This window comes from Acomys russatus, chromosome 25, assembly GCF_903995435.1.
Source record: "Acomys russatus chromosome 25, mAcoRus1.1, whole genome shotgun sequence".
NCBI lineage: Eukaryota > Metazoa > Chordata > Mammalia > Rodentia > Muridae > Acomys > Acomys russatus.
The window spans coordinates 41,089,420-41,103,819 of NC_067161.1; the positions used below are offsets into that span (position 1 = coordinate 41,089,420).

Consider the following 14,400-nt stretch of genomic DNA (forward strand, 5'->3'; position numbering starts at 1 on the left):
TGTTAATCTCCGTAAATTTGGGATTGGAGTGTTGAGGAAGAACTGTGCCCTGTTCTTGGGGCCTGGTTGCTTTTCAGTGCCGATATTGTCTTCCGAGGAGGTTAAAGACAGGCCTGTCTATATAACAAGCCAGAGACCGCCCCCCCCCCCCCACTACTGCTACTGCTGAGAGAGCAGACCTAGACTCCCCACGGGCACACCGGAAGAGCTGCCATGAAAGTACCAGGGAGCAGTGTCCTGAAACCGGTCCATTGACCACTGGCTATAGCAGCTGAACCCAGAACTGGATCAAGGTAGGCAGTAGGTGCTGCTGGAAGCCAGGCTGCTGTTTACTGCCTCCCAGCTTCTGGAGGGCGGCTACTTGCTTCCTTCACCTTCCCACCCCACCTCCACCCCTGCTGTCCTTTAGCAACACTATGGCAGTTCTGTGTCTTAGACCACAAACGCTGTCCATGGTCCCCTGGAACCTCAGCTCTGTGCTCTGCTTATCCCCCGCCTGGACTTTTGCTAAGCCAACACAGGTTCCAAGAGCCAGTGGGTGACAACAGTAAAGGCTGCAGAGGAAAGAATGCAAACTTTGCTGTTGCTCCCCAGTTGCTACAGTGTATATCCTGCCCACCCCTTCACCCACTCCTGAAACTGCTCTCGCTGGTTCTTGTCCCCTGAAGCTGTGATGAAGAATAAGGTGCTATGATAAACACAAAGCCAGTAGTGTCCCTCTGTCCCACCCAGTCCTCCATCTGAACAGTATGTATAGGGGCCAGAGTAGGGCTTTGGAGCATAAAAGCAAGAACAAAAACAAAAACAAGCCCCCGCCCCCACCCCCGCAGGAAGCCCTTGCCTTCAGGCTCTTACCCTTAGGAGGCAGCTCATTGTACCATTAATTATGTAATTACTGCTGTCATGAGCCCCACATGGGAGCCTGGCAGGGGTCCCAGGAGGGGGGAGGGGCAGGGCCTCACCTGTCTCCTATGGAATGTTAACCAGGGCCACCTCCTAGACCACCTCTATAAGAAGTGCACAGGCCACAGTCCTAGCTCTTTCCCTCCCTCCTTCACCCAGGTCACTCACCTTTCACTTCAGTGTTTTCCTGGGCCATGCCGCTACCAAGGCCTTCCTTGGAGCCAGAGAACATTCTGGGTGCTCCTTGTTGCATTACCCAAGTCCCCATCCCAACAAGGCAAGAGCTGAACTGCATGGATATCAGCTTCCTCAGGATTTGACATCTGGGGCTGATGAGCAAGTGAAAGCCCACACAGGTGGTCCTTTTGAACTTGGCACTACTTAAATAACAATAAACCCCTTGGGACTTGGTTGATAGCTTTTTTTTTTTTTTTTTTTAAACAGAGAGAGAGAGAGACAGAGAGAGAGAGAGAGAGACAGAGAGAGACAGAGAGAGACAGAGAGAGACAGAGAGAGACAGAGAGTGTGTGTGTGTGTGTGTGTGTGTAAAAACAACTTTCAGGAGCGGTTTCTCTCTCCTGTGGGTTCCAGGGATAGAAGTCAGTCACTAAGCCATCTTACTTTGCTAGCTCTGGTAACATTTTTGAAAGTGAGAGATATTAATGATTTACTTGTAACCTGTTGAAGAAAAGGCTGCTCTGACCCATTTCTCTACCCCCTCCCCTCACTTTGGGACCAAGATGTATAGCCTGCCTCCAACTCTCTTCCTACTAATTTGTTGCAAAGTAGACTCTGTCCATCCTGTAGAACAGGTCTGTGTTTAATGTATGAAGCAGAGTTGGGTCCTAGCCCATGCCTTCCAGTCCCCACCTCAGCTGACCACTTGAAATCTGGATGGTTTCACAGGGTTAATATGACATTTGGAACATGATTCGTTTAATAAATATTTATTGTCCTGGGCAATGGGGCCTGGCTGTGAATAAAATAGGCAAAAATCCTTGCTCCTATGGAGCTTTTCATTCAAGAGGAGACTAGTAATAAGTTAAGGCTAAAAGGTAAGTGCTTTGAAGAAATAGAAGGACGCACAAGGGTGCCATTTTAAATATGATGACGACAGAGAAGCAAACGTGTGGAGCTGAGTAAAGAGTTGTGTAGATGTCTGGGAATGGTTTTCCTACCAAAGGCAGCAACCAGCGTAAAGGCCCTGAGGCCCATGGAGGTGAAAGGTTTGCCCAAGGTCAAATGCCTGTTGGCATTTAGACACCGTGCTACTGGCTTGGCACTTCTTTGCTGCTTCTTCCAAGAGTCAGTTAAGTCCTGTGTCCTTCTGGGAACATGAAGTGGCGAGGACAACGCTTTATGGAGGATCCATTTCAGCCTTCTGTAAGGATGGTCCTGCTGGGGCTCAGAGTGTTGACCAACACAAGCAGCCTGGCAACTCCCTGTGAGCTGCCTCTGGCCAGACTCCCGAATGGCTGGTCTTTGGACCTTGCTGTGGGTGGCATCAGTGAGGGCAGGCTAGCCTAAGCTGGACATGGGAAAGGCCCTGCCCTCTTTATAGTTGGCTCCCGTGCCTTTTCTTTTTCTCCTTGTTTCGACAGATAGGTGGTGGTACCTTTTGTTGTGTGGTGAATAAAGTGACCCTAAACAAAGTACGCACAAGAGACTGATGAAGATGCAATAGCCAGTGAAGTGACCACAGACAAGGCAGCCCTGATGGTGGGCGCAGGGCCAGTTGGTCTCTGGACCCCTGCTACTGGGGGCATCCAGGCTGTGACCCATTGCATCCTAGTAAGAGACACTGCAGGGCTATGTCTAAGAAAGAACTAGTACAAGGCCAATCAGAAGAGGGTTCTCAAACATCCTCAGCCCCTTAGGACCTGGTCTCAGAAGATGCCGGGGACAATTTTTTAAAGTTGGTTTAGTTGTGTTGGCCAGGCTGGCTTGTTGCAGTGCTGGTAAGTTGAACTTAAGGCCTCATGAATGCTAGGTGAATAGTCTCCCACTGAACTCTAGTCCTGACCTGCCAGATTGGTCCTGAACTTGAGACCTGATCCTCTTGCTTCAGATTGCTGATACTGGGATTATAGGTTTATGCCACTATACCCTGCTAAGTTTCCATTTCAATGATGGGGATGCCGAGCGTGTGCTAATAAGCACGTGTTCTAAAAACCTTGACTCACACCCTGTCTCTGTCTTCTGCTTCCTGTCCCTCCTTCAGCCTCTGGCTACTCAGGACCCAGACCCTGCTGGGGGTGAGGACCTGTAAAGAAGGTCTTACCAGCATGGGGTGGTCTTGAGAGGCTGTGCTTGGGGTAGAACTGCCTCACCACCACCTCTCATGCACTAAACTGATGCTAGCCCTAGCCCAAGGAGACTAGCCTAGTCTCAAGGCCTGTGGGGTCTGACTGCTCTTGTGGGTTCCATGCAGATTTATCCTTGCCTCAGGCAAGACTGCAGAGACCTCCAGTGTGCATGGGTGCGGACACCCATGTAAGCATGTGGAAAAGACCTCCAGTGTGCATGGGTGAGGGCACCCATGTAAGCATGTGGAAAAGACCTCCAGTGTGCATGGGTGAGGGCACCCATGTAAGCATGTGGAAGAGACCTCCAGTGTGCATGGGTGAGGGCACTAGTGTAAGCATGTGGAAGAGACCAGCGTGCATGGGTGAGGGCACCCGTGTAAGCATGTGGAAGCGACCTCTGGTGCCTTCCTCTGCTGCTTTTGCCTTATGCCCTTAAGACAATGTCGCTGCCTGGCTATACCTGTTTCTCCCTCTTCTCCAACCCCTTCCCGCTTGTTATTCAGGTTGCAGGCTCACATAGTTATGCCTAGCCTTTTGCATGGGTGCTGGGGTTCCAAACTCAGGTGTTTGTGCTCATTCAACAAGCTCTCCCACCCACTAAGCCATCTCCCAGTCCCCAAGTCTTTTTTTTTTTCCCCCCGAGACAGGGTCTCTCTGTGTAGCTTTGCCTCTCCTGGACTCACTTTGTAGACCAGGCTGGCCTCGAATTCATAGCGATCCACCTGCCTCTGCCTCCCAAGTGCTGAGATTAAAGCCATGTGCCACCACACCCGGCTTTCAAGTCTTTCTTTTATTATTCATCATCCATAGTAGATGGGGAGGCCCTTGGGGTCTCCATGAACATCTTCTGCCTTTCCAGGCCTCCTAGGCCCCATAAATGCCCCCCTTTCTGAGTTCTTGGGCCTCCAGTGGGCTAGGCTTTCAATTTTTTCCTGCAGCTACCAATCAAGTTCTAAACAACTATAGGTCGTTGGGAGGGCCAGTGACTGGGTGGGGGCTGCCAATGTTCCTCTTCCCACCTCTACCTCCACCTTTCTCCCTCTTTCCCTCAGGATAACATTCCTACAGGGCCCAGTGGGACCCATAGCAGCTCTGGCCCACAGTATACCCATCTCACCAATGGGGCCAACTCTTGGGCCTGATGAGGCTCTGGGATTGATGAGCACTCACCAGAGGCTGGCCAAATACTGTAAGTAGGATTGCCTGCTGAGAACTAGGGGTCAGCTCAGTGGTAGACCTTGCTTTGCAAGCTAAAGGTCCTGGGTTTGTCCTTAGTAGCACAGAAATACAAAACCAGGCTTTCAGAGTCTGGCTTACTATGGAGAGGCACACAGGCAGATAGGTGCCTATGCATGTATTTGCGTGGCCTGAGCTCAGCTCTGCTTTCTGGCTGTTGCACCAAGACACTCTTTCGTGGTGGGAACTTTCTGGTGTCCAGGAGAAGGGTTTGAATTCTGCTGCTCAGCTAGGGTTTGCCCCTTTACTTGTAAAAGGGACAAGATGAAACATAGAGGTCCCTAGTGGCCAGGCCCCCTCCTAGAATGTCTGGGAGAAGGGCTGTGCCCAAGGCTCAGCCTCACAATGCCATCAGCGTATGGTTTCATGGCCGTGTTGCTGGCTTGAGGTCCTTGGCTGCTGCTATGTTAAGGAAGTTCATCGGATTGCAAGCACCGTCAGGTTCCACAGAGATCGTGAGCTCGGCCTGCTGTGCTCTCATCTAGCGTCTGGAGTGACCAGTGCTTACAAGGATGGGGTGCTCATGTCCCCTACCGTCACAAGGGCTGCTCTGGATTCCCATTACCTGCCTGCCAGATTCTGCCAGGGTGGTTGAGGGGAAGCCCTGGGGAAGTTTCCAGAAGTGAGGAGGGGAAGAAGCTGGGGCAGGCGCCCTTCCCAGACCTTACTGCTCTTACTCCAGCCCATCTCAACTTCTTTCTGCCATGTTGAAGTCACTATCACCTGTGGGGGAATTCATCCTCCTGTTTGCTCTCCTGATGCTGCCCACCCCAGGCCTTTGCTATCTGCCTCTTGTCCCTTTTATGTCCTTTCCTGGTGCTCTTGAAAAATAATCATAATCACAATAATTAATAAACACGGAGCCCACTGCAAGCTTGAGTTGGTTCTTAAAGAGGCAGCACCCTATTTTCTCCTGGCAGAGCCAGCAGGATCTCCTCACCTCCAACCTGGTAGCTAGGATGCCACCATGCCTGGGCCTTTGTTTCTGTCCCACCCTCTGCCAGGGTTAGAGGGTGGTGCTGGGGCACATATTTCTGCCTGTGTCCTCCAACCGGCACTGGGCCTCTGGGATTTTAATTGAACTGTCTTTTCTTAGAGAGAGATGCTTTCCACATCCAGCTGCCCATGTGCATCGGGAAGCTAGCCTGTAATCCTGTGTGGGGAAATTAAAAGGCGCGGCGGCTGGACTGATTAGATGGGGCAGGGACAGAGCAGGCAGGGAGGGGACACTGTTCATGGCTCCCCTCCTTTTAGATAATGCATTTTAGGTAATGCATTTTGGGGAATGTGTGGATGGGATGGAAGGGGAGAGGAGAAACACACGCACGCACATGCACGCACACACACACCATCTAGCTGTAGAAATGTTAATGATATCCACAGGACACTCAGCAGGAAATGAGAGTGATCTGGGACTAATAAAAACCGAAATGTAATTTGTGCAGATATATGAGGGAGGCAGATGCAGCCTTCAGAGCAGTCCGGGTTTGTGCGTTCTGGGCCTATAAACACATTCCCAGGGAGGACATGGAACTGGCATTTTGTGTCCTGGTCTTAGGAGTGGCCCAGCAGCCATCCTGAGCAGACATGGCACCCAGCTGCATCCAGAGTTCCCTGCTCTGGGAGGGTGGGCGCAGAAGGCACCAGGCTGCCCACTTGGATGGGTGCTGCCTCCAGCCCCTCTGGACTGGCACAGCCTGGAGTAAAAGCAGGAGGACGGGAATGAAGTGGACCCACAGGGTAGGTGGGCACTGCCCTGGTCATGAGTTGGGATGGGTCAGGCAGGAAGCTTTAGCAACCTGGAGAGAAGGAAAGTTGTCCTAGGGTCAGCTGGGTCAGGCCTACTGCTGTGAGCTCTAGGGGCTATCCGATGCCTCGGCATGCCCTGTTCCACTGGGTGAAGCTCCTCTTTGCCCCTTCCCTGGACCAATTCCAAGACAAAGGAAGGAAAGCACCTTTCTGGGATCCAGACTAAAGGGAGGCTGGAGCTCCCTGCCAATACCCCTCTACTCCCGCCCTCACACCTCTGTGTTTTCTTTCTCTGAGGCACCTACTTCTCCTCCCCCACATTTAGTTCTCAACAAAGCAAAGCCCTGAAACCTTTGTGATCTATGGCAGGCCACACCTCCATCTTAGTGTGTTTTGGAACAAGAACTGGAAAGTCCCAATCCCTTTCTAGGGGCTTTGACTGCTCAGACCCAGAGAGCTTGTACATCCTGTCCGCAGCCAGCTGGTGGCTGGTAAATCGAGTTTGTGGGGTGCAGAGCCAATAGCCAGCCTTCTTTGTGATTTGGGGACATTCCTCTTTTCTGACACTGAGGATTTTCTGGGATAACCAAGCCAATGAGCTGAGGTGCACAAGCCTGGGCTGTGACTCTATCCACAAAAGCCCCCGCTCTTCCTGGTGGTTGGACACTACCTACTCCTGTCTCTACATTGGTGCTGCCTGCACCAGCCCTGACCTAGGAAAGTTGGCAGTGGCTCATCAGGAAGGGACAGAGAAGAGGAAGGTTAGCATGCTTGCTCTCCAGTGGCCAGGGAACTGCGGCTTTGTCCCCTATTAGTATGCATCCCCACACTCTGGACTACATAATCTGTTTATGCACCTATGATACCAAGAACAGGAGGCAGGTGCTACCATCCTGCATTCCCAGGAGGCAGAGGAGGGGATGCTTTATGTGGACAGTTGGCTTAGCAGCCCCCAGTCAACATCTGCCAGAAGGGACAGAGTCCAGATGGCACTGCAGGGGAGGTGTGTGTGAGTGTGCATGGACATGTGCCTGATAGGCCCTTTGTACATGCGTGGATCCCTGTATGTGCAGTCACGGCAGGCCTGCCAAGCAGCCTCTCCCCGGTTGGGGAGGGGGTCCTCATGGGTACCCAGTGTGGCTGGGTCATGATTAAGTACAGCTGTACAAAGACTAAGATTATGGGATCCAGCAGGGCCCCAGGGACCGGAGTGGAATTGCTCTGTTAAATGATTTTGAGCTATCTACAAGGGCTGGGCGTGGTGGTACAGACAAGAGGATAGAGAGGAGGAGCTGGCAAGAGGGGCCTAGAGTGGCCATTGCTGTGACTTGCTCTGTGCAGCCTGTTTTGGACTATTCATTTCAGTGGCAGCTCTCCTGAGCAGGGCTCAGCTGCAGGAGCTGTGGAAGCAGGATTTCAGAGCACACTTCTCAGGCTCAGAGGCTGTCAGTGTATGCACAGTTGGTGGGAAGGGGGGTGGGGTGGGGAGGCAGGGGGCGGTGAGGCAGAGTAGAACACGGCCCATCTGACTTGTTTTCCCTCTACCCCTTCTCTTCACAGATAACTGCCCGAGTCATGCAGTCTTTTCGAGAAAGGTGTGGTTTCCATGGCAAACAGCAAAACTACCCACAGACCTCACAGGAGACATCGAGACTGGAGAACTACAGGCAGCCGGGTCAGACGGGGCTGAGCTGTGATCGGCAGCGGCTGCTGGCCAAGGACTATTACAACCCACAGCCCTACACAGGCTATGAGGGTGGTGCTGGTACACCTTCTGGCACAGTGGCCCCGGCAGCTGCAGACAAGTACCACCGAGGCAGCAAGTCCCTGCAGGGGAGGCCAGCTTTCCCCAGCTATGTTCAAGACAGCAGCCCCTACACGGGACGCTACTCTGGAGAGGAGGGTCTTCAGACCTGGGGGGGGCCGCAGCCACCACCTCCCCAGCCGCAGCCCCTGCCAGGGGCAGTGAACAAGTATGAGGAGACCTTGATGAAGAAGACAGTGGTGCCCCCAAACAGGCAGTACCCTGACCAAGGTTCCCAACTTCCCTTCCGGACTCACAGCCTGCATGTCCCACCACCACAGCCTCAGCAGCCTCTGACTTACCCCAAACTCCAAAGGCAGAAACCACAGAATGACCTTGCCTCGCCTCTGCCCTTCCCCCAGGGCAGCCACTTTCCCCAGCATTCCCAGTCCTTCCCTACCTCCTCCACTTACGCCCCAACAGTGCAGGGAGGTGGGCAGGGGGCCCACTCATACAAGAGCTGCACAGCACCATCTGCCCAGCCTCACGACAGGCCAATGAGTGCCAATGCGAGCCTGGCCCCAGGGCAGCGGGTCCAGAACCTTCACGCTTACCAACCAGGCCGCCTTGGTTATGAGCAGCAGCAGCAGCAGCAGCAGCAGCAGCAAGCACTTCAAGGCCGGCACCACACCCAGGAAACACTCCACTACCAGAACCTCGCCAAGTACCAACACTATGGACAGCAAGGCCAGGCCTACTGCCCACCGGACACAGCTGTCAGGACTCCAGAACAGTATTACCAGACCTTCAGCCCTAGCTCCAGCCACTCCCCTGCACGCTCTGTGGGTCGCTCCCCTTCCTATAGCTCCACCCCGTCGCCACTGATGCCCAATCTGGAAAACTTCCCCTATAGCCAACAGCCGCTTAGCACTGGGGCCTTCCCCACAGGCATCACAGACCACAGCCACTTTATGCCCCTGCTCAACCCATCCCCCACAGACGCTGCCAGTTCCGTGGACCCTCAGGTCAGCAACTGTAAGCCCTTGCAAAAGGAGAAGCTCCCCGACAGCTTGCTGTCAGACCTCAGCCTGCAGAGCCTCACAGCACTCACCTCACAGGTGGAAAACATCTCCAACACTGTGCAGCAGCTCTTGCTGTCCAAAGCTGCCATGCCACAGAAGAAAGGGGTCAAGAGCCTTGTGTCTAGGACTCCAGAGCAGCACAAGAGCCAGCACTGTAGCCCAGAGGGCAGTGGCTACTCAGCTGAGCCAGCAGGCACACCGCTGTCTGAACCGCCAAGCAGCACGCCACAATCCACTCATGCTGAGCCACAAGATACTGACTACCTGAGTGGCTCTGAGGACCCGCTAGAGCGCAGCTTCCTCTACTGCAACCAGGCCCGTGGCAGTCCTGCCAGGGTCAACAGCAACTCCAAGGCCAAGCCAGAGTCTGTGTCCACCTGTTCTGTCACCTCACCTGACGACATGTCCACCAAGTCGGATGACTCTTTCCAGAGCCTGCACAGTACCCTGCCCCTGGACAGCTTCTCCAAGTTTGTGGCAGGCGAGCGGGACTGCCCGAGGCTGTTGCTCAGTGCCCTGGCACAGGAAGATCTGGCCTCTGAGATCCTGGGGCTGCAGGAAGCCATTGTTGAAAAGGCTGACAAGGCCTGGGTTGAGGCTTCTAGCCTGCCCAAGGACAACAGCAAGCCACCCTTCTCCCTGGAGAACCACAGCACCTGCCTGGACACTGTGGCCAAAACTTCATGGGCACAGCCAGGGGAGCCAGAAGCCCTACCTGAGTCCTTGCAGCTGGACAAGGGTGGCAGCACCAAGGACTTCAGCCCAGGGCTATTTGAAGACCCTCCCGTGGCCTTCGCCACCACTGACCCGAAGAAGACAACCAGTCCCCTGTCCTTTGGCACCAAGCCTTTGCTTGGGGATGCCACTCCTGACCCCACCACGGCAGCATTTGACTGCTTTCCAGACACAACCACTGCCAGCTCAGTGGACAGTGCCAACCCCTTTGCCTGGCCAGAGGAAAACCTGGGTGATGCTTGTCCTCGTTGGGGTCTCCACCCTGGTGAGCTTACCAAGGGCTTGGAGCAGGGTGCAAAAGCCTCAGACAGTGTGGGCAAAGCCGACGCACACGAACCCACTGCCTGCCTGGGCTTCCAGGAGGAGCATGCCATCGGGAAGACAGCAGCTGCACTGTCCGGGGAGTGCAAGCCGCAGGAGGCAGATGGGGTGAAAGAGGAAGTGGGTGGGCTGCTTCAGTGCCCCGAGGTGGGCAAGGCTGACCAGTGGCTGGAGGACAGTCGGCATTGCTGTTCCTCCGCTGACTTTGGGGACCTGCCCCTGCTGCCGCCCCCTGGCAGGAAGGAGGACCTGGAAGCGGAGGAGGAGTACTCCTCCCTGTGTGAACTGCTGGGGAGCCCTGAGCAGAGGCCCAGTCTGCAGGACCCATTGTCCCCCAAGGCCCCACTGATGTGCACCAAGGAGGAAGCAGAGGAGGTGCTGGACACCAAGGCTGGCTGGGCCTCCCCATGTCACCTCTCTGGGGAGCCTGCTGTCCTTTTGGGCCCCTCTGTTGGTGCTGAATCAAAGGTCCAGAGCTGGTTTGAATCTTCTCTGTCACATATGAAGCCAGGAGAAGATGGGTCAGAGATGGAGAGAGCTCCTGGTAGTTCGAGCACTTCAGAAGGCTCTCTGGCCCCAAAGCCTAACAAGCCTGCTGTGCCTGAGGGGCCCATAGCTAAGAAAGAGCCTGTGCCACGGGGTAAAAGTTTACGGAGCCGCAGAGTCCACCGGGGGCTGCCTGAGGCTGAAGACTCTCCATGCAGAGTGCCAGCACTTCCCAAAGACCTCTTGCTCCCAGAGTCCTGCACGGGACCTCCACAGGGACAGGCAGAAGGGGCTGGAGCTCCAGGCCGGGGGCTGTCAGAAGGTCTCCCCAGAATGTGTACTCGCTCTCTGACAGCTCTGAGTGAGCCCCAAACTCCCGGGCCTCCAGGCCTGACCACCACTCCCACACCTCCTGACAAACTGGGAGGCAAACAGCGAGCTGCCTTCAAGTCTGGCAAGCGGGTAGGAAAACCATCACCCAAGGCTGCATCTAGCCCCAGCAACCCTGCTGCCCTGCCTGTTGCCTCAGACAGCAGCCCCATGGGCTCCAAGACCAAGGAGCCAGACTCTCCCAGCATGCCTGGCAAGGACCAGCGTTCCATGGTCCTCCGGTCTCGAACCAAACCCCAGCAGGTCTTCCATGCCAAACGGCGGCGGCCCTCAGAGAGCCGGATCCCAGACTGTCGTGCCACCAAGAAACTCCCTGCTAACAACCACTTACCCACTGCATTCAAGGTTTCCAGTGGGCCCCAGAAGGAAGGCCGGGTGAGCCAGCGGGTAAAAGTACCGAAGCCTGGTACAGGAAGCAAGCTTTCAGATCGGCCTCTCCACACACTCAAAAGGAAGTCGGCTTTCATGGCTCCTGTCCCCACCAAAAAGCGAAGCCTCATCCTGCGAAGCAGCAATGGAAGTGGGGTAGATGGGAGGGAGGAGAGGGCTGAGAGCTCCCCTGGCCTCTTAAGGAGGATGGCCTCACCCCAGAGGGCCAGGCCCAGGGGCAGTGGGGAGCCACCCCCACCCCCACCCCTGGAGCCACCTGCTGCATGCATGGGATTGGCTACGCCATCATCCCTGCCCAGTGCTGTGAGGACCAAGGTACTGCCACCTCGAAAGGGCCGTGGCCTCAAGCTGGAGGCCATAGTACAGAAGATCACCTCACCTGGTCTCAAGAAACTTGCATGCAGAGTGGCAGGGGCCCCTCCTGGAACACCTCGGAGCCCAGCCCTACCTGAGAAACGTTCAGGGGGCAGTCCAGCTGGGGCAGATGAGGGTTTAGGAGGAATGGGCCCTGGGCAGGTGCTGCCAGCAGCTCCAGGAGCCGACCCGCTGTGTAGAAATCCAGCCAGCAGGTCCCTAAAAGGCAAACTCTTAAGTAGTAAGAAACTGTCCTCTGCTGCTGACTGTCCCAAAGCTGAGGCCTTTATGTCCCCTGAGACCCTGCCATCCCTAGGGACTGCCCGGGCCCCAAAGAAAAGGAGCCGGAAAGGCAGGACCGGGGCCTTGGGATCCTCCAAAGGCCCGTTGGAGAAGCGGCCCTGTCCTGGCCAAGCTCTGCTCCTCGCTCCCCACGACAGGGCCAGCAGCACTCAGGGCGGAGGTGAGGACAACTCCAGTGGAGGAGGCAAGAAGCCAAAGACAGAGGAGCTGGGACTGGCCTCCCAGCCCCCTGAAGGCCGGCCCTGCCAGCCCCAGACAAGGGCACAGAAGCAGCCAGGCCAAGCCAGCTATAGCAGCTATTCAAAGCGGAAGCGCCTCAGTCGTGGCCGGGCAAAGACCACCCACGCTTCACCCTGTAAGGGACGTGGCACTCGGAGGCGGCAGCAGCAGGTACTGCCCCTGGATCCTGCAGAGCCTGAAATCCGACTCAAATACATTTCCTCTTGCAAGCGGCTGAGGGCAGACAGCCGCACCCCAGCCTTCTCGCCCTTTGTACGGGTGGAGAAGCGAGATGCATACACCACCATATGCACTGTTGTCAACTCCCCAGGGGACGAGCCCAAGCCCCACTGGAAGCCGTCCTCTGTTGCCTCCTCCTCCTCCTCCTTAGAACCAGCTGGGGCCTCTCTCACCACATTCCCTGGAGGCTCCGTGCTGCAGCCGAGACCCTCCCTGCCCCCTTCTTCCACCATGCACCTGGGGCCTGTGGTGTCCAAGGCCCTGAGTACCTCTTGCCTTGTCTGTTGCCTCTGCCAAAACCCGGCCAACTTCAAGGACCTCGGGGACCTCTGTGGTCCCTACTACCCTGAGCACTGCCTCCCCAAAAAGAAGCCAAAACTCAAGGAGAAGGTGCGGCTGGAGGGCCCCTTTGAGGAGGCCTCTCTGCCTCTTGAGAGAACACTCAAAGGCCTGGAATGTGCAGCCAGCACCAATGCTGCTGCCACTACCACCACCACCACCACCATCACCGCCGCCACGACCCCAGGGAGGCTGTCCAGGCCTGATGGCTCAGCTGACCCTGCCAAGCAGGGCTCCCTGCGTACCAGTGCCCGGGGCCTGTCTCGGCGGCTGCAGAGTTGCTATTGCTGTGATGGTCAGGGGGACGGGGGTGATGAGGTGGCCCCGGTTGACAAGAGCCGCAAACATGAATGCAGCAAAGAGGCCCCTGCAGAACCTGGTGGGGACACCCAGGAGCACTGGGTACATGAGGCCTGTGCTGTGTGGACCAGCGGGGTGTACCTGGTGGCCGGGAAGCTCTTTGGGCTTCAGGAGGCCATGAAGTTAGCTGTGGACATGGTAAGAAGCTAGACCAGCTGGGGTGGGGTGTGGGACAGGCTGACAGGTGTCTCCAGGGCTTTGTTGTGGGTCACTTGTGCCCATAGCCAAAGAGTGCAGCTTCCAGTCCCTTGAGGGAGTGTGGAGGCAAGTCGGAGCACTCCTGGGGTGACAGCAGGACACATTTATCTGTCCTGCCAGGGCATGTGCCACAGCTCCTGTGTCCCCTGGGCCGGTCTGCCCACACATACTACCCAGACCTGGAGTCCTTCCAGAGCTGAATGCCAAGACGGCCTGCTCTCCCCCCTGAGCTGGGACATAGGGGATAGCTCCTAAGCAACGTGTGGCTAAAGCATGGGACACTGGTCCTGTGTATCCCTGGCTTACCTGGTCACAGAAGCCCCGAAGTGCAAACCTCCAGTTCTAAGGCATCCCTTCAGAGAACGCTGGACTGCCACAGGCACTGCCTCCACCCTGTTCCTTCCTGTCCTGTGGGGCAAGGTCACAGGACCTAGCACATTAGCACCTACTGACCCTTAGAGCTGTGTCTAGGATTGATCACAGGTCTGGGAAGGAGCAAGCATTTCGAGTCGTGGCTGCAGCTACAGTTCCTCAGGGACCTGGCAGATGCCGCCCCAGAGCCCATACTCCCCAGGGCAGCAAGGCCACTTCTGCCTTTGCAGATTAGGCCATGGCTTCTGGGCAGGTAGGCTCCCAGGCCCACTCCTCCACACTGGTTCTCACTGGATGTCCATGCTAGCTCTGTTGACTCCCTTCTCCCTCCTTCCCTCCCACCCTCCCTCCTTCCTACCCTTCCCTCAGCCTACTGTGGGCAGCTGAGCCTTCGAGAACCCCAGCTGTCCAGTGCCCTCCCTCCTTCCCACACATTACTGTCCTAGCTTCTCAGGAGCATTCTGCCCAGGCAGTTCCCACCTTTGACCTTGGGGACCACTGTGGATGCTGCCCTTGGCTCCAGGTACCTACTGTCCACAGTGTTGGCTATAAAATCTCTCTGGCCACCTTGCTGAGAAGAGATGAGAAAGCACAACTTTCAGTATCTCAGCCAGTTCATGCAGCAGGCAGACACCACCCATAGTCCTGCACCTCCCTATCTGCTTCCTGCCTG

General features: G+C 55.8%; 1 protein-coding gene across 6 annotated transcripts in view; it reads left to right on the forward strand.

The window, feature by feature from the left end:
- The window catches only part of Rai1 (retinoic acid induced 1), a 102,367-nt gene that overhangs the window by 79,459 nt on the left and 8,508 nt on the right, over positions 1-14,400 (forward strand). For all 6 annotated transcript variants that reach the window (XM_051167882.1, XM_051167885.1, XM_051167883.1 and 3 more), the window contains one exon: positions 7,755-13,295. In XM_051167882.1, the coding sequence (XP_051023839.1) occupies positions 7,755-13,295 (5,541 nt within the window). The remainder of the gene's footprint in view (positions 1-7,754; positions 13,296-14,400) is intronic.